The sequence below is a fragment of the Rhineura floridana genome, chromosome 3, assembly GCF_030035675.1.
Source record: "Rhineura floridana isolate rRhiFlo1 chromosome 3, rRhiFlo1.hap2, whole genome shotgun sequence".
NCBI classification, from domain to species: Eukaryota; Metazoa; Chordata; class Lepidosauria; order Squamata; family Rhineuridae; genus Rhineura; species Rhineura floridana.
In genome coordinates, this window is record NC_084482.1 from 218,650,278 (window position 1) to 218,667,864 (window position 17,587).

Below are 17,587 nucleotides of genomic sequence, written 5' to 3' on the forward strand. Positions count from 1 at the left end.
ACAACGCGCATCAGCCCAATCCAGTGGCCATGCTGGCTGGGGCTGATGGGAGTTGTAGTTCAAAAAAGTAACTTTTCCAAGCTCTGCTATTGGGTCTGTGGAGATGAGGCTTATAGAGTCTTACCTGCCAACTGGAAAAGCTCTTGCAACAGCCTGGCTTGTCCTGGCTGTCAGAGTCACTCAAGTACTCCCAACCAGTAGAATTAGGAATATTAAAGCCTCACCAGCCAGATATTGAGCACAATGGGATATAGAAAATGGAAGACCCTTAACTGTGGGTTCAGTAACAGGGTGCTCCTTTTTGCCCCTGGCTAGCTCTGCCTGTATAGGGTCAGGAGTGCTGAGACTTCAATCAGTGGTAGAAATCCTTCCAAATGAGTCTAAGGAGGCCCTCCAGGCAACATCTGATGCACTAAAAGCCCTCAGTGACTCAGAATCAGATGACAAAAATGGTCCTCCAAACTAAGATGCATCCAAACTCAGAGGAAGGCTATGGTAAACCACCTCTGAATATCTCTTACCACAAAAACCCTATGAACAGAGTATCCAAAATGCAACATAAGATAGTGCTGGAAAATGAGACCCCCAGGTCAGAAGGCACTCACCGAACTACTGGGGAAGAAAAAAGGACAAGTACGAGTAGCGCTGTGACTAATGATGCAGCTGGGTCAAAGCCAAAAGAAAGCCCAGAGGCTGATGTGCACAGATGCGAAAGGAGAGTCCGGAGTTGTATGACGCACACAATAGGAAAATGGAATGTGAGAAGCATGAACCAGGAAAAGTTAGAAATTGTCAAGCAAGAAATGGAACGTATCAACATTACAATACTTGGCGTGAGTGAATTAAAATGGACGGGAATGGGACATTTTCAATCAGGCAACTACAAAACATTTTATGCAGGAAATAAGAAATTAAGAAGAAATGGGGTTGCTTTAATAGTGAGAAGTGATGTAGCAAAAGCAATTAAGAGCTACAACGCAAGGTCTGAGCGAATGAGATCAAACGGGAAACCTATCAACATAAGCATCATCCAAGTCTATGCTCCAACGGCAAATGCAGAAGATGGAGAAGTTCCATACATTGTGTGAAAACAAGACCAGGAGCAGACTGCGGTACAGATCATGAACTGGTAATATCAAAAATCAGAGTAAAGCCAAAGAAGACCAACAAAGCAATCATAATGCCAAAATGAAATTTAAATAACATCCCAGAAGAATTATAAAGAATTATAAAGATCAAATAAGGAACAGGTCTGAGGCTTTAAACTAAGTTGACAGAGAACCAGAACTATGGAATGAAGTCAGAGACGTTATCAGGGAAGAATGCAAAAAGACAATAACTCTAGTTAAAAAGAGAGAAAGATCTCAATGGATGACTGAAGAAACTCTTTAAAAGGTTAAAGAGAGAAGGAAAGCAAAAGCAAAAGGAGTTAGAAACACAGTCAGAACCCTAAATGCAACAATACAGTGACTAGTACGTAGGGACAAAGAGTACTGTTACAATAGTTACTGTATAGAAATAGAAGAGGACAACAAAATGGGAAGAACAAGAGCCCTGTTCCAAAAGATTAGAGAAATGAAAGGGAAATTTAAACCAAGAGTAGGGATGTTGAATATTCAACAGGGAAACACACTGACTGATTGAGATAAAATCAAAGGAAGATGGAAGCAATACACTGAAGAACTCTATAAAAGAGATGCCCGGATGACAGATTCATTCACGGAGGAACCTTATGATGAAGAACCAGAAATTTTAGAATGCGAGGTGAAAGCTGCTCTTAACATACGGGCTTTTTAGTTTAGAGAAAAGGCGGGTCAGAGGAGACATGATAGAAGTCTATAAAATTATGCATGGCATTGAGAAAGTGGAGAGAGAAAAGTTCTTCTCCCTCTCTCATAATACTAGAACTCGTGGACATTCAAAGAAGCTGAATGTTGGAAGATTCAGGACAGACAAAAGGAAGTACTTCTTTACTCAGCGCATAGTTAAACTATGAAATTTGCTCCCACAAGATGCAGTAATGGCCACCAGCTTGGATGGCTTTAAAAGAAGATTAGACAAATTCATGGAGGACAGGGCTATCAATGGCTACTAGCCGTGATGGTTGTGCTCTGCCACCCTAGTCAGAGGCAGTATGCTTCTGAAAACCAGTTACCGGAAGCGTCAGGAGGGGAGAGTGTTCTTGCACTCGGGTCCTGCTTGTGGGCTTCCCCCAGGCACCTGGTTGGCCACTGTGAGAAAAGGATGCTGGACTGGATGGGCCACTGGTCTGGTCCAGCAGGGTCTTCTTATGTTCTTACTTGGAAGAAACAAATCACCAGGAATAGATGGCATACCAATAGAGTTGCTACAAGCTACTGAGACTGAATCTGTCCAAATTTTAACAAAAATCCATCAAGAAATATGGAAAGAGCAGAGTATGTTTAATCAAAATTATTGGAAAAGTTGCAATACATCTTTTATTTATTTGTATACCGTTATTTCATTTAAAAACATCAAATTACATTTTTTTAAAAAGTAAAAACTATTAAAATAGAGAAGTCAACTTGGCATATGACTTATCCAGTCTTTCATGTAGTTGAACATTTTGTGGAATGTAGCTGTTTTTCTTTGATAGAGAAATCTAGAGATTAAGTTTAGGAGGGCATTGTTCGTTTATCTTCTTTTTAAAAAAATAGTTTAAATATCCCTTCCGTTGAGCATGTCTCTTCTTTTCGAGAGGCGTCTCTCACCTTTGCTTGTATCCAACACTTTGCTTGCATTTCAACAATACTGTATTTTGAAATCAACTGTATTTTATAATGCTTCAAGTTTATTGACTAGTTTCATTGATTTTCTCTTCCATAATATTTGCTTAAGTTCTGTTAAGGAACTGTATTTGCCAAACTTACATGCCTAAGACTCATCCCTGCACCTTAAGATTGTCTGTGCTGAAACAGAAAGGAACTAACTCTCTCCCTAGGTAGCTAAGATGAAGCTTAACTGCCAGACCCAGTGTCTGCTATATAGAAGTCATACTGAACAGAGCAAATTTGGCAAAGTTGCCATACTGGAAAGCCATACACAGGAAGGGCCACAGGCCGAATACAGAACTTTCCACGTTCATAGAATCATAGAATAGTAGAGTTGGAAGGGACCTATAAGGCCATCAAGTCCAACCCCATGTGCAATGCAGTTCAATTACACATATTTTCAGGTAGGCCTGGGAATATCCTGTCAAAAACATGTCTCCCCTTGGGAGAGTTGCTGCTAGTGAGCTAGGTGGATGATTGGTCTGACTTTGTTTATATCCCACCTTTCTTCCGTCATGAAACCCGAGGTAGCCTACATGTGGTTGCCAGGTGGTCACCCATCCAGGTACTGATCAGACCTAGTCCTACTTAGCTTGAGCAAGGTGATGGCCTCATGTGCCTTCAGATCATTTCATGATGGCATTTATTATGACATCCGATTGACGCTTTTCCCACCGTCTGAACATTTATATGGTTTCTCTCCAGAGCACATTCGCAGATGGTTAAGTCAAGTTAGTCACAAGCAGCCTCTTCCTTTGATATGAGCTGCTGAGAATGATGGAGTCAAAGAGGACAATCCATCTGAAGCTCCAGTGGGCTCAGATGATGCGCTCAAAGACCAGCGAGGAATGGGGAGCAATTCCTGACAGAGAGAAAGTAGCAGCCAACATAACTTTTTTTAAAAAATTCAGCATTATTCTATAAAGCTGATAAGCATCGGGAGATAAAAACTGCCCTCACTGCAGGATTTGAAGCATATCAAATATAATAAATTTCCCATTGGCAATTATACTCTTGATTTGCCTGGACCTGAAGACTCTCCCACATTCCAGTCATTGCCAGGATTTACAGGATTCCTCCCTGTGTATATTCTATAAGACAGTTTTGAAAGCAACAAACAGAACTTCACTCAAGCTTGCTCTGGATCCCTATAAGGATTCCGTTAATCACCTAAAAATATATATGAACGTAATTGTGATTTGGTTAATCACAATTACGTTCATATATATATATTCTATATACACTTTAAGGTTTCTTATATGATGGACGTTTTCCCCAAATTCTGAGCAGTTATAGGGGCTCTCACCTGTGAGGATCATTGATGTGATTCAAGGTATGAGCTGTAACTAAACTACTTTCCACACTCAGAAGCATTAATTGGGGTTCTCCCCTGTGTGGATTCTTTGATGTGATTTGAGATTCATGCTATGACTGAAACTCTTTCCACACTCAGAGCATGCATAGGGTTTTTCCCCTCTGTGAATTCTTTGATGTGATTTAAGATTCATGCTATGACTGAAACTCTTTCCACACTCTGAACATTCATAGGGCTTCTCCCCTGTGTGAATTCTTTGAGGTGATTTAAGATTCATGCTGTGACTGAAACATTTTCCACACCCAGGGCATGTATAGGGCTTCTCCCCTGTGTGAATTCTTTGATGTGATTTAAGATTCATGCTATGACTGAAACATTTTCCATACTCTGAACATTCATAGGGCTTCTCCTCTGTCAGAATTCTTTGATGTTCAGTAAGGAATAACGGTTGACTGAAGCTTCTTCCACACTTGGAGGATTTCAACAGTTTCTTCCTGTTGTGAATAATCCATTTATTTCCTTTATGACATTCTTCTAGTATAGGATTATTTTTCTTCTGTTTTTCTCCAGTTTTCATTCTCTGCTGTTTGCCCTTTTTACTGCTCTCCCTCCCATCACCTGAAAGAATCAAAACAGAAATCCAATCAGAGAGGAATGGATCCTTAGAGAGGGACAACCCCCCCCCCCAAAAAAATGCTGTTTTGACTTACATAGTAGAAAATAGTGGGGGGTGGGTGGATTCCAAGTATATTAAATAGCCTCTGATGATCAATAGAATTGATAACCAGATTGGTGCAGAGAGCTTTAGATACTTTGCATGCATGTATAGGACTCCTGCCTTGTGTGAATTCTTTGATGTGATGTAAGGTTCATGATCTAACTGGAACACTTTTCACACTCAGAGCATGTATAGGTTTGATCCCTGACATTCCAATGAAGGTACTCAAATAAACAGAACTGGGAAGACCTCCACATGCGACCTGGGAGGACCACTCCTAGTCAAAGCAGATAATCCTAAGTGATGTGATGGTATGTTCTTTCAAGCTTGGTACTTGATAGATAATTCTACCTCACTTTTGACACAAGCTATGCCTTTCCCAGTTGCCAGGGAGTCCCTCCAGCTATGCTGTTTCTCTGACAGCTCTCTCCAGTGTGTGACATTAGCCTGAAGAAATGTCTCCTAAGAGAAATGCATAGCCTTACAAAGGTCCCACTACACCTAATACTGTTGATCTCTCTCCTTGTAGCCTTCAATAAATGGATCTTCCCCTTCTTCCTGCCAGGAGATCAGGTCAAATCTGGGAACTGGAGACCCTTTTTAAAGAGGATAGGAATAGTGAAATTGCTTGTTACTTCTGACTATAACATTGAAACTTCAGTCTGTCTGAAGCCTCTCTTTTCCCCGCCAGGCCCATAAAGGTCATAGGATGGATGGCAAGATCCCATAACTCCTGCACACAGGAATACAACAGGGTGGGATGGTCATTCTCCTTCTTTCGTATTAGTACAACTTGGGGGCATCCAGAACCAACAAACTAAAGTACTTCTTCACACGCTGCATAGTTAAACTATGGAATTCACTCCCACAAGAGGTGGTGATGGGCACCAGCTTGGGTGAATTTAAATAAGAGGATTAGACAGTTTGCCTCTGAATGCCAGTTTCTGGGAATCACAAGTGAGGAGAGTGTTGCTGTTACTTAAGTTTTTTTTAAAAAAAGGCCAAGAACCATGGTTATACCCACAATGCACTGGTGCAATAAAGAATAGCAGCAATTCCTGCTTACAGTTTCTCTCCGCCAAGGGAAAGGGGGCGTCTTACCCAGAGAAGTTGGGTTTCCATAGTTCTCTTCTGAGAGTCCCCTGCGAAGATCCCTCTCTCCTGGATCCAACAGAGCCCCGTCATCCCCTACAAAATGTGCAGCCACCTCCTCAAAGGTCACCGCATCCTGAAAAGAGGAGGAGTGGAAAACAGTTTCCCCAAACAGATAATAATCCAAAAAGCAGTGGAGATTCTTTTGCAGGATTCAAAGCTTTTCATAAAGCAAAGAGACAAATCCTTCCAGGCCCAGGGAGATTTGCAGGACAGCAACACCGATCCTTATCCTCAATGATTTTCTTCCCCCTTACCTGATCTAACTGTAGAGCGAGTGTATCTATTCCACCACCACCGCAATGGGAAGGAGGCCTAGAAGGGACCCTTAGGCCAATTTTAGCTTCCCTGAGGGCCGTTCTATTTCCTATGGGGAAGACCAAGAAGGTGGGAAATTTTATATATATATATATATATATTTCATAAGCGTTTTGTGTGAGTGAAAAATATCAATCTTCCCTGTCTTTCCTGCTTTGGGGCATAATTCAAAGTGCTTTGTAAACTGCTTAGAGGTTTTATTTGCAATTAAGCAGCGTAATCTTTTTAATACATTCCAGAGGCTGGAGAGAAGGCGCCTGCTCCTCACCTAGCTTCAAGGGGAACACAAATGCAGCCATGCATTTATTATCATTGATTAACTGTTACATATATTATTGAATATCATATTAATATAGCTATTGATGAATTAATCATTAATAAATATTGTATATTATAAATTTATATAATTATAAACTATACATAATCCTCTGACACAAATTGTTGCTATGAATCAATAATAATAGACTATTTTGCTATTTTATTATTATTAAGACAGTATTTGAGGGATGGAGGCCAAGCTGAAATGCACAGCTGTTAATCCTTACTCGGCATGGTGTCACCTCCATCACTCTCCTGCAAAATCCCCCTGTTCACCGGACTCTGTGTGGGACCCAACGGAGCCTCCTCTGTCTCGGAGAAATCGCTGGTCACTTCTGATGGCTCCAGTGCCTGAAACAGGAGTGAGGAGCCCAGGAAATGGATGGGGGAAGAGAAATTAGGAGAGGGAGCAAAGCAAGGGCCACATTGGAACCCGTGCCTCCTTAATGTATTCTGCCTTCCAAGCCCTGCAGTTACATTCACAGCCATGTCTTTTGGCAGTGAGCATGCAAGGATCTTTAGAATGGGGCTAATAATTCAACCACAGCATTAGAGGAAGACCAGAACAGGCCATCTCAAACTCTTTCCTAAAACTAATGAGAAGGTGATGAAGGAGCTCCCAGATGTGCTCTGATGCTTAGCAGTTCTCTTTTTGCCTCAGCTGTTTTGGTGCCAATAAATGCCACTCCTGTCCTGCTGGGAGGACAGTGCTTCTGTCTGAAGAGGGATCCCCAACGCCCCTGGAACTTCATAAGCCCCTTCAATTGTCTTGTGATTCCCGCTGGGAGGGCCTGTCTGCTCCTCACACTATTTTGTTGGGGGAACGGGAGAGATTAGGACAATGGTGGGATGATTCAGGGGCATCCAGGGATCTATTCCTTCTGGTCTGAAGCTGGTGTCTGTCTCAATTGTGTACAGGCAACATACCTGATATTTGCAGGTGTTCATTTTAATCCCCCCCCCCATTTTAAAAGATGTACTTTTAATTGTATTCCTGTAGGATTATCCAAACAAGAGATGGATTGATTCCATAAAGGAAGTCACAGACCTGAACTTACAAGATCTGAACAGGGTGGTTCATGACAGGTGCTCTTGGAGGTTGCTTTCATAGGGTTCCCATAAGTCGTAATCAACATGAAGGCATAACAACAAAGGATGGAGATTAATGGCCGGGCAACAAAAGAGGAATTTTGTGAGCCCTTATGCAATGCTAAGTACTTTCAGCCTAGACAGCCTATTGTCTATTATGCAATGGTCTGGAGGCCTCATTGCCCTGGCTACATTTGAGCATATTTCTTATAAGTGTCAACTTAGTATGGATAACTCTCTGGACATTTAGATGGCGTATGTCGAGTTACTTGTTTCAATTGAGATGGATGTATTGGTGATGATCGTATTCTTAGTGTGAGCCGATGGGGTTGGTCTTTCTCTTCCCCCTCCTTGTTTTTTTCCACCCCTTTTTCTTATTAGTTAAATTTGTTTTTATAAAGAAGGACAGTGTTGGGGAACCTATTTTCATCCTGAGAGCTGCATACCTTTCTGGGCAACCTTCTGAGGCCCGCATACCAGTGGTGGGCAAGTCCCAGAGACAAAAGTGGGCAGAGCAATGAATATAATTTTTGCCTTTTTACAGTAGACTAGTTTCTCACATACCCCTCTCTACCCTCCATCCCGGGAGGCAAGAGGTATTCTCAAAATTCAAGGACACATTCCATTCAGGTAAAAACACTTGGCCTGTGAAGCAAGGCCAATAAGGGATGTGGCCTAGAGAGAGTTTTAAGGGCCAGATAGAGAGGGCTGGAGGGCCACACTCGGCCCCCATCCCCGAGATCCCTCAGCTTGGTTTAGGACATCCCTTCATTGGACAACTGTCAGAAAAAATGGCCTATGTATGATTTTTTTAAAATTGTATTTTTATTGCTGGTAGTGATGTTAAGGATACTTTGTTAAAAATCCCTTGGAATTCCCTCCCCTTAAATATTAGACAGATACCCATCTCTGTTATCTTTTCAGCACCTACTGAAGACCTTTCTCTTTCAACAAGCCTTTTAAGCAGAGACTGTCAAGAATGCCTGATTTCTAAAATGGCTTTGAGGCAAAGAATTCTGGGGGAAGACATTTTGTCTGAGATGGGGCCTCTGAGAGGCATGACTTTGCAGTTTTCACAGCTGAAGCTAGTTAATTAGGCCCAAGCAAGAACACCTGCTTATCAGTGGAGACTGGTATTCAAGGCCACCTGGCCTGGGAAGGCTGGGGAGTGTGTGACCGTTAGGTGTGAAAAACTCCAGAAATGTTTCATCATCTGAAAGTCCTCTGACTGGCTAATTAATTCCTGGCTGTTGCTAGGCATTTTCCCATAAGAATAGGATTCAGACCTTAGGTCTTTGTTCCCCACTGTTCCCTATGGTTGCTGCTGCTACCTAGGTAGGGTTCCATCTTCCATCCACTATCCAGGCTATACATCTCTGGGGAGATGTGGAACCATGAAGTTATTTTGCTGTTTACCTCTTTGTAAGTATAGACTAGGCTAGACAGTTCTGTTATTTTGTTTTGTGACTGTAACTCTCTGTATTTTACCTACCCTCAGGGGTGCGTGTGTTAAGAAACCATTCTGTTGCTGTAATTGTGCACTTATATTTTATTTAATAAAACTACCTCTTATTTAACTGTGTGTTCATTGCAGGAGGGGATTCGACTCTGAATCCAGCACCTTGGTCATCTGAGCATGGACTACCGTGTATTTGGATATTTTGTCTAAGGCTCCAAGTGTAGTTTGGCTCCTGTCTGTTGGAATTCTTGGAAGGTCTATTGCTGGCACTTTGGGTTTCCCCTTGGCCCAGAGTGGGTGACCAGATTAACGGGTGGTGGCAGTCTACCTACTGTACAGGGTTGTTGTTGGTTACTCAGCCCTAGTAAGGAGAGGCACGGGTTTGTGCCTTGCCAAGGTCAATTGCCCTGCGTTTGGGAAATTGAGTCCTGGGGCTGAACCGGGAGCAGTTCATGACAAAGGCCTTATCCCAGTCTGCGTCTGTGTTGGAATTACTTTTTAATATGTTTTTAAACTTTTTTTTTTTAAGCTTTTTAAAAAAATGTTTTTAAAGATGTTTTGTTTTAATATGATTTCACGGATGTTTTTGTTTTAACAGATTTTAAAGTCTGTTTTTTATGATGTTTTGAAGTGTTTTTAGTGCTTTTGTTCGCCACCCTGGGCTCCTGCTGGGAGGAAGGGCGGGATACAAATCAAATAAATACTTTATCTCTCTCTCTCCCCATTCCTGCTGCCAGGAGAACATGCTCTTACTTGCTCCTCCTCCTCCTCCTCCTGCTCTGCCTGGCTCAGGAGAAAGCCTTCTGCCAGGCCTACAGCCTCAGCACTGGTCTTCGGCCTACAGTCCCTGACCCAACTCTCCATCTCCGGGGGCAGGATTTTCAGGAACTGCTCCAGGATCACTAGGTCCAGGATTTGAGCTTTTGTGTGCCTTTTTGGCTCCAGCCACTGATGGCAAAGGCTGTGGATCCGGCTATAAACTTCTCGGGGCCCTTCAGCCTCCTGGTAGCAAAACTCCCTGAAGCGCTTGTGCTGGTCTGCCCAGTTGGTGTGGCCCCCATCCAGGATCTTCTGCACTGTATTTCCCCAGAGTTCCCCAGTCCTCCCAGGCTCGTTGACCAGCTCACAGCCTCTTCCTGCTTCATGGACAGCTGAGTCTTCTTTCTTTTCCATCTTCAGTCTGGACCCCAAGGCAGCCTCGACGAAGGGTTGGAGGAGTTCTTTGCTCCGCTGCCCAGTTAACTTTCTTGAGACAAGAGATGGTTGGGTTCTTCTGCTGGACTGATGTTCTGGGTTTTAGAATGCAGTGGATAAGGAACAGTCCCACTTAAAGCCTGAACCAAGGTTTGGTTTCAGGAAGCTGAGATGATTCCTTTCCATCCAAGGTGAAGGCTGGTGAAGCTGAATAGATTCGACAAAGCATTCGTCAATGCAGGGATTTTTATTTATTTATTTATTTAATTTATATACCGCCCTAAGCCCGAAGGCTCTCTGGGCGGTGTACAAAAAGATAAAAAACAAGCAATATATAAATACAATAAATACAATAAATCAAGAAAACAAAACAAACAAACAATAAAAGAACCAAGCAACATCCAAAAATACAAATAATGATGAAAAAACCATTAAAACACACATTAAAATGCCTGGGAGTATAAAAAGGTTTTCACCTGGCGCCGAAAAGATAGTAGCGTCGGCGCCAGGCGCACCTCATCGGGGAGGCTGTTCCACAGTTCGGGGGCCACCACGGAAAAGGCCCTGAAAAGGGATCTGGCTTCCTGCTGTAGAACTTTTGAGATAAACCTCAGTGATAGGCCTTCTATTGTCCTTGAAGTGGGATGGCTTTCAGAGTTGCCTTGTCTGGGCTGGAACAACACAGAATTTTTAAGAAGCAAACAAAACTGAAACAAGAAGCTGCGGTCTAACAGCGTTTTGTCTGTATTGCAACTTGATTCAGGTTAGCAGAGGCAGAGCTTGGAAAAGTTACTTTTTAGAACTACAACTCCCATCAGCTCAATCCAGTGGCCATGCTGGCTGAGGCTGATGGGAGTTGTAGTTCAAAAAAGTAACATTTCCAGGCTCTGATTTACCAACTTTTAAAGCCCCTGGGTAAACTGGAATTTTTGAGGGGGTGCCATGGGTGCCACCCCTTCTGGACACTTCTCTCTGCTGCCTCCCTGGATCGACCCACTCTTCAGAGAGGCAGAACATATGCATGCACACATTTCACTTTCCCGAGGAATCTGGGTAAAACTTTGGACCGCTAGAATGAATCAGAACCTTGAACAGCACATAGAGCTGAAAAAGGAAGTGGGGAAGAGTGTGACTCTTCCAACTTCCTCCTTCAGATCTATGTACTTTTCAAGGCATAGAAAAGGGTAACCACCCTTCCCCCTCATGAATAAGGGGGCAGCAGCAGGCTCAGAAGCTATATGGGTACCAGGAGAAGTTCTCATGGGTGCAATTGTGCCCACAGATGCTTTGTTGGCAATCCTTGGGTTATAGTTTTGCAGCCTGCTGGGTTTTCCTTTTGGGAGAAAGATGACTGGTTTTGCATTTCTAAAAATGGAAATGGGCTGCCTTCAAGTCGATTCCGACTTATGGCGTCCCTATGAATAGGGTTTTCATGGTAAGCAGTTTTCAGAGGTGGTTTACCATTGCCTTCCTCTGAGGCTGAGAGGCAGTGACTGGCCCAAGGTCACCCAGTGAGCTTCATGGCTGTATGTGGATTTGAATCCTGGTCTCCCAGGTCGTAGCCCAACACTCTAACCACTACACCACACTGGCTCTACTGCATTTCTAAAAGCCTGTTGTTCTTGAACAGTGTCCTTATATGTAATGTTGGTTAGGATAATGCTGGTGTTTATTAACAGCAGCACTAAAGAGACCCAGTGTTATGTAGTGGTTAGAGGGCTGGACTAGGACTCAAGAGAAAAGAGTCCAACCCCCCCCCCCCAATTAAGCCATGAAGCTCAGTGGCTGACCATGGGCCAGTCACCACCTCTCAACCTGACCTACCTCACAGGGTTGTTCTGAAGATAAAACTGGGAGGCCCACATATGCCACCTTGAGCTCTTTGGAGGAAAGGTGGGATTCCAATGTAAGAAACAAATAAGCCATTCTGCCTTTTTTTTAGTAGAACTTGGAGTCAGGGCAGGTTTCCTCCTGCTCCTGAGTTTATTACGTGTCTCCTTGTAGAGCTTCTTATACAGCCCTGCCAAAACCTGCATTGCATGCAAAAGATCCTGGGTTCAGTTTCTGGCAACGCTAGTTAGGGCTAAGGGAGAGTGGAGAGCCACTGCCAGCCAGTGCAGACAATACAGAGTTAGATGGACTAATACATGGAGGATTAGGTTGCCAACAGCTGCTAGCCACAATGGCTATGTTCTGCCTCCGCCATCGGAGGCAGCATGGAGAGCACAATTGTGCTTATGTCCCGCTTGGGGGCTTCCCAGAAGAGGCTTCTGGCTGGCCACTTGCGAGACCAGGATGCCAGACTAGATGGGTCTTTGGGCTAATCCAGCAGGTCCAGATGCATGTGAGTAGCCCACAGACAGGACAAGAGCAGATCCCTCCTTGTGATCCTCTGCAATTCTGATACCGGAAGCAATGTCGCCGTTGTGGCTAGTAGCCATCGATAGCCTTATCCTCCAGGAATTTGTCTAATCCTCTTTTAAAGCCATTGGGAGCTGGCAGAAAGAGCCACAGGATCCCGCTTGGGAGCTGTGTGCACAAGCCGGCCGGAAAATGCTGGCTCCCATGAACAGGCCTCCCAGTGAGTAAGCACTCCCCATAGGCCACAATGAAAATTATTTTACTGCGCCGGCCTTTTGGCCGGTGGAGTTTCCAGGAGGATCAGGACCTGTGGAAGGGCTCCATATGCAAGGAGGATCTCGCATATGTCTCCTCCACCCCCACGGCTTAGCTGTCGCCATGAGCTGGTTTGGGGGCTACCGCTGGCTTCCTTTGGCCCTCCGTCTGCTGCACTGGCTGCCCCTGCAGAGCCGCTACAGCGCCGCAGCAGAGGGCTGCCGCTGGTGCAACCCAGCAGAGCCTGGAGCCTGTCAGTGCAGCCAGGGCTCTGCCTCATCCAACTCACCCCAGCCTGGCAGAAAGGCGAGTTGGATTGCGCCGTAAGCCATCACTAAAATATCTTTATGTAGATATAATTTATTTTACACTCGGTATTAGATGCAGCTAATTGATACCTAAATTAAATTATTTATTTATTACATTTGTATACCACTCCATAGCCAAAGCTCTCTGGGCAGTTTACAACAATCAAAGCATAAGAACATATATACACATTTAAAAACGCATGTTTAAAAGCCAATTAAAACACATGCTAAAATGCCTGGGAGAAGAGGACAGTTTTGACCTGGCGCCAAAAAGATAACAGTGTTGGTACCAGGCGCGCCTCGTCAGGGAGATCGTTCCATAATTTGGGGGCCACCACTGAGAAGGCCCTCTCCCTTGTTGCCAGACTCCCAGCTTCCCTCGGAGTAGGCACCCGGAGGAGGGCCTTGGATGTTGAGCGTAGTGTACGGGTGGGTTGTTAATTTATCTAATTTCATACTAAAGCAATTTCACCAGTGAGGTGAACTTCAAGCTGTCTTATTGCTTCAGCACAAATGCACGTGTCACCTGGACCTCCCCCTGAGATCATCCCTACATGTGTGTGTGTGTGTGGGGGGGGTTCCCTGTTCTTGTGGTCAGCATGAAACCTACTTCTCTGTTCTTGTGGTTAGCATGTTCCTTGCCCTTAGCACATGCTTTTCCCCTCTCCATATCAGGATGTTGTGGGATACCTAGTTTGTTTTGGGTAACTGGTCTTCACTCACTTCTCCTTTTAAACCTAGCAGCAGCACTTTAGCAAAATTCAGCTTCCCCCCCCCTTGTTTACCTGGAATCCCTCAATCAATTCTAACCACACATTAGCCTGATTTACGAATAATGGGGTTCAGTTCTCTTACAACCACATCCACCACTCTCAGCTCTTTGGTGGGATATCAATGCAGTAAACTGAGAAGTGCAAGCTGTCTTTACACAGGCACAACTCAACAGATCTCCCCCCCACACACACCTGGATTGCCCCCCCCACCAATAGCTAGCCCCTAATGCAGAGCCTCCCACCAGATCCCCTTTCTTTCCCCGCTCCTTCCACCCACTGTACAGATGTAAACCAATTTGAAACTGGCTTCAGTGATGTCCAAGATATTGAGGAAAGAGGCATATTGAGACCTCTGGCAGTGATTCGTAAACTCACACACACACACACACACACTACTTGAAAAATTCTGAGGCTTTAAGGGGCCGCTTCATGATTTTTTCTGCCTGTTGTACCAACCATAAGGCTCTCTGCAAAATGCTGTATGTTTTTTTAAAATTGTAATATTATTGATTATTTGATTTCTTATATTGCATTGCCATTTGCACCCCACAGAATGCAACAGAATACAATACAAGAAATAAAAAACAAGCAATAACAGTATGGTTAAAAAGAAATATGATCAGTCAATGTGGATGATCACCTGTGGTCCATGGACCTCAGTTCTGGACCTCCTGCTCTAGGGGGAGGGCTCACTGGTAACACACAAGGAGAAGGTCCCAGGTTCAGCCCTGAAACCCCAGAGAAGCTGCTGCCGTTGAAGTAGGGCAACAGATGAAAGTGGATAGCATCCAAAACCAGAAAAAAGAAAAAAAAGGGGGGGGGAACCCCAAGATGCAAGAAAAATATATTTTATTCAATAGCCCAACGCGTTTCAGCCACTATATATAGGCCTTCATCAGGGGAATAGCTGGTGTATAATATCTTTCTGTGCACAAAATTGCTACCAATTCAGCCACCACTTCTGTATGTTCCTAGAGTGGAAGGCAGAAGCGCCCGGATGTGGATGTCCTAGAGGAGCCTTCCATGGAGAGGCCACCCAGCACCTTGGGGGGTGGGGTTGAAAGGTGGGGGGAGGGGCTGCTCTCTCTTCGTTCCCCCTCTCCCCCTCCCAAATCAGCACTGCCTCCCTGCCTTTTGTCCATGTTCACTGCCAGGGTGGGGTTGGGGTCTCCAGGAGAATACTTCCAAAACTCCTACCTCCCTGGCTTGAATTTCCCACCCTCCAGGGATTCCCCCACTCATTTGCCTTTAGCGCCCTTCGCACCCACCAGATTCCCCATCCGAGGCGGGGACAATCAAAAGGGACTTTCCCGCAAGGGAGTGTTCCCAGAAAGGGCTGCCAGCCAGGCGCTTCGGAGTCAATCAATGGCTTAACCTGCCCTCTCTTTTCACGCCGAGGAAACGTATTATGCGGAGAGGGCGTTGGGTGCAAATTTTACCCGCCCTCCGTTGCAAATTGTGAAGTCCCCCCCCTCCACACACAAAAAAGGTACTCACCAGAACAGCTTCCCCGACCCTCCCGAAATCTCCTTGGGAAACAGCTTCTGTATATTTTAACTTCTGCTTCTGTATATTTCAAGCCTCCCACCGCCCTGCAAAGTTGTGGAAATGAGCCCAGGAAGGCAGAACGGGGAGGGAACCGCTTCGACCAATGGGGAAAAGGCGTCCCAGCGTCTGTCAGCAGTTGCTGGGCAGGCTGAGAAAACAGAACTTGGGGGCCAAGCGTTGGGAGCGGGAGAATGAATTGAATGAATGAGTGAATGAAAAAAAATGAATGGAACGGAAAGAAGAGTTAATGAATCTCCTCCAGAGACATCGTCCGCCAAACAGCGTCGCCCATTAAAGAGCCACCGAGAGGCCATTTAGGGCTCTTAGCAAAGCAATTTGCTTGTCAAAGGGCAGCCGTAACAATACTATTTTGCTGGAAGGGAAGATTGTTATTGCTACAGACACACACACAAACACACCTCATGTCACTGAAGAACAAAGAAGAAGCTGCCTTCTACCGAGTCAGACCACTGGGCCACAGTCCTCCTAGGTAAATAGGAAGCTTGAAACTGCCTTAGACTGAGTCAGGGTGCATAAGAACATAAGAAGAGCCTGCTGGATCAGGCCAGTGGCCCATCCAGTCCAGCATCCTGTTCTCACAGTGGCCAACCAGGTGCCTGGGGGAAGCCCGCAAGCAGGACCCGAGTGCAAGAACACTCTCCCCTCCTGAGGCTTCTGGCAACTGGTTTTCAGAAGCATGCTGCCTCTGACTAGGGTGGCAGAGCACAGCCATCATGGCTAGTAGCCATTGATAGCCCTGTCCTCCATGAATTTGTCTAATCTTCTTTTAAAGCCATCCAAGCTGGCGGCCATTACTGCATCTTGTGGGAGCAAATTCCATAGTTTAACTGTGCGCTGAGTAAAGAAGTACTTCCTTTTGTCTGTCCTGACTCTTCCAACATTCAGCTTCTTTGAATGTCCACGAGTTCTAGTATTATGAGAGAGGGAGAAGAACTTTTCTCTATCCACTTTCTCAAGGCCATGCATAATTTTATGCACTTCTATCATGTCTCCTCTGACCCGCCTTTTCTCTAAACTAAAAAGCCCCAAATGCTGCAACCTTTCCTTATAAGGGAGTTGCTCCATCCCCTTGATCATTCTGGTTGCCCTCTTCTGAACCTTTTCCAACTCTACAATATAGGGTTGCCAGGTCGGAAACATCCAAAAACCTGAGAAAACGGGGGCGGACCCTAGTAATGTCACGGAGTGGGCCCTAGTGACATCACGGGGCGGGCCCTGGTGATGTCATGGGGCGGGCTCTAGTGACATCATGGGGTGGGCCCTAGTGATGTCATGGGTGGGCCCTAATGATGTCATTAAGCATGATACATTAAGTATCAACCACAGTTGCTTGGAGCATACAATTAAAAAAAAAATTCTCTGATTGGAAATTAAAATAGAAATCTTACCTAAAAGAGGGTGTTCCCAAGTCCAGCTGAAGTGACAAGGTCATTCCTTCTCACAAGCTTAGGGAGCATGGATGCAAAATGGAAATGGACTGCCTTCGTCGGTCCCGAATAGGGTTTTCATGGTAAGCGGTATTCAGAGGTGGTTTACTATTGCCTTCCTCTGAGGCTGAGAGGCAGTGACTGGTCCAAGGTCACCCAGTCAGCTTCATGGCTGTCTGAGGATTCAAACCCTGGTCTGCCAAGTCATAGTTCAACACTTTTAGGGAACATTTAATCTAGCTTACTTGCTTCTGGCAAGAAGGGTTTACGTGCCCTCAGGCCAGGCCATTATAGGAAGAAAGGAGCTTAGTGTTGCAGAGATGTTAGATGGGAGCACAGATGGATGCTGTAGTTTGTCATGGGTGGCGGGAACTCTAACTGCGAGGGGGAAACTACACTTCCAAGGATTCTTTGGGGGAAGTCATGCACTTTAAATATGAGTTGGATGTGCATTATTTCTTGCTGTGAGCTGCTTTAGTTTCCTCTAGAAGCTAACAAGTAGGGCCCCAATACCAAAACAAAAAAGTAAAAATTAACAC

At 44.8% G+C, this 17,587-nt stretch overlaps 1 protein-coding gene across 2 annotated transcripts; it reads right to left on the minus strand.

Moving 5' to 3' along the window:
* Nucleotides 1–2,479: 2,479 nt before the first annotated feature.
* LOC133381669 (zinc finger protein with KRAB and SCAN domains 1-like) lies at nt 2,480–15,661 on the minus strand. Of its 2 annotated transcripts, XM_061621038.1 has the most exons (5): nt 15,550–15,661; nt 10,832–11,026; nt 9,915–10,562; nt 5,927–6,053; nt 2,480–4,725 (listed from the first exon to the last, which is right to left on the minus strand). In XM_061621038.1, the coding sequence occupies exons 3-5, from the start codon at nt 10,332–10,334 to the stop codon at nt 4,166–4,168; spliced, it is 1,107 nt and encodes a 368-aa protein (XP_061477022.1). In that variant the 5' UTR covers nt 10,335–10,562; nt 10,832–11,026; nt 15,550–15,661; the 3' UTR covers nt 2,480–4,165. The 2 variants fall into 2 exon arrangements, with proteins under 2 accessions (XP_061477022.1, XP_061477023.1); XM_061621039.1 differs by lacking the exon at nt 10,832–11,026.
* Nucleotides 15,662–17,587: the final 1,926 nt, after the last annotated feature.

Coding starts and splice junctions, on each gene's coding strand:
- LOC133381669 (XM_061621039.1), bottom strand. CDS start 10,334: ATGGAAAAGAAAGAAGACTCAGCTGTCCATGAAGCAGGAAGAGGCTGT. Junction 6,054..9,914: donor AGGAGGAGGAGGAGGAGCAA/GTAAGAGCATGT, acceptor TCCTCTTTTCAG/GATGCGGTGACCTTTGAGGA. Junction 4,726..5,926: donor TGGAAACCCAACTTCTCTGG/GTAAGACGCCCC, acceptor TGATTCTTTCAG/GTGATGGGAGGGAGAGCAGT.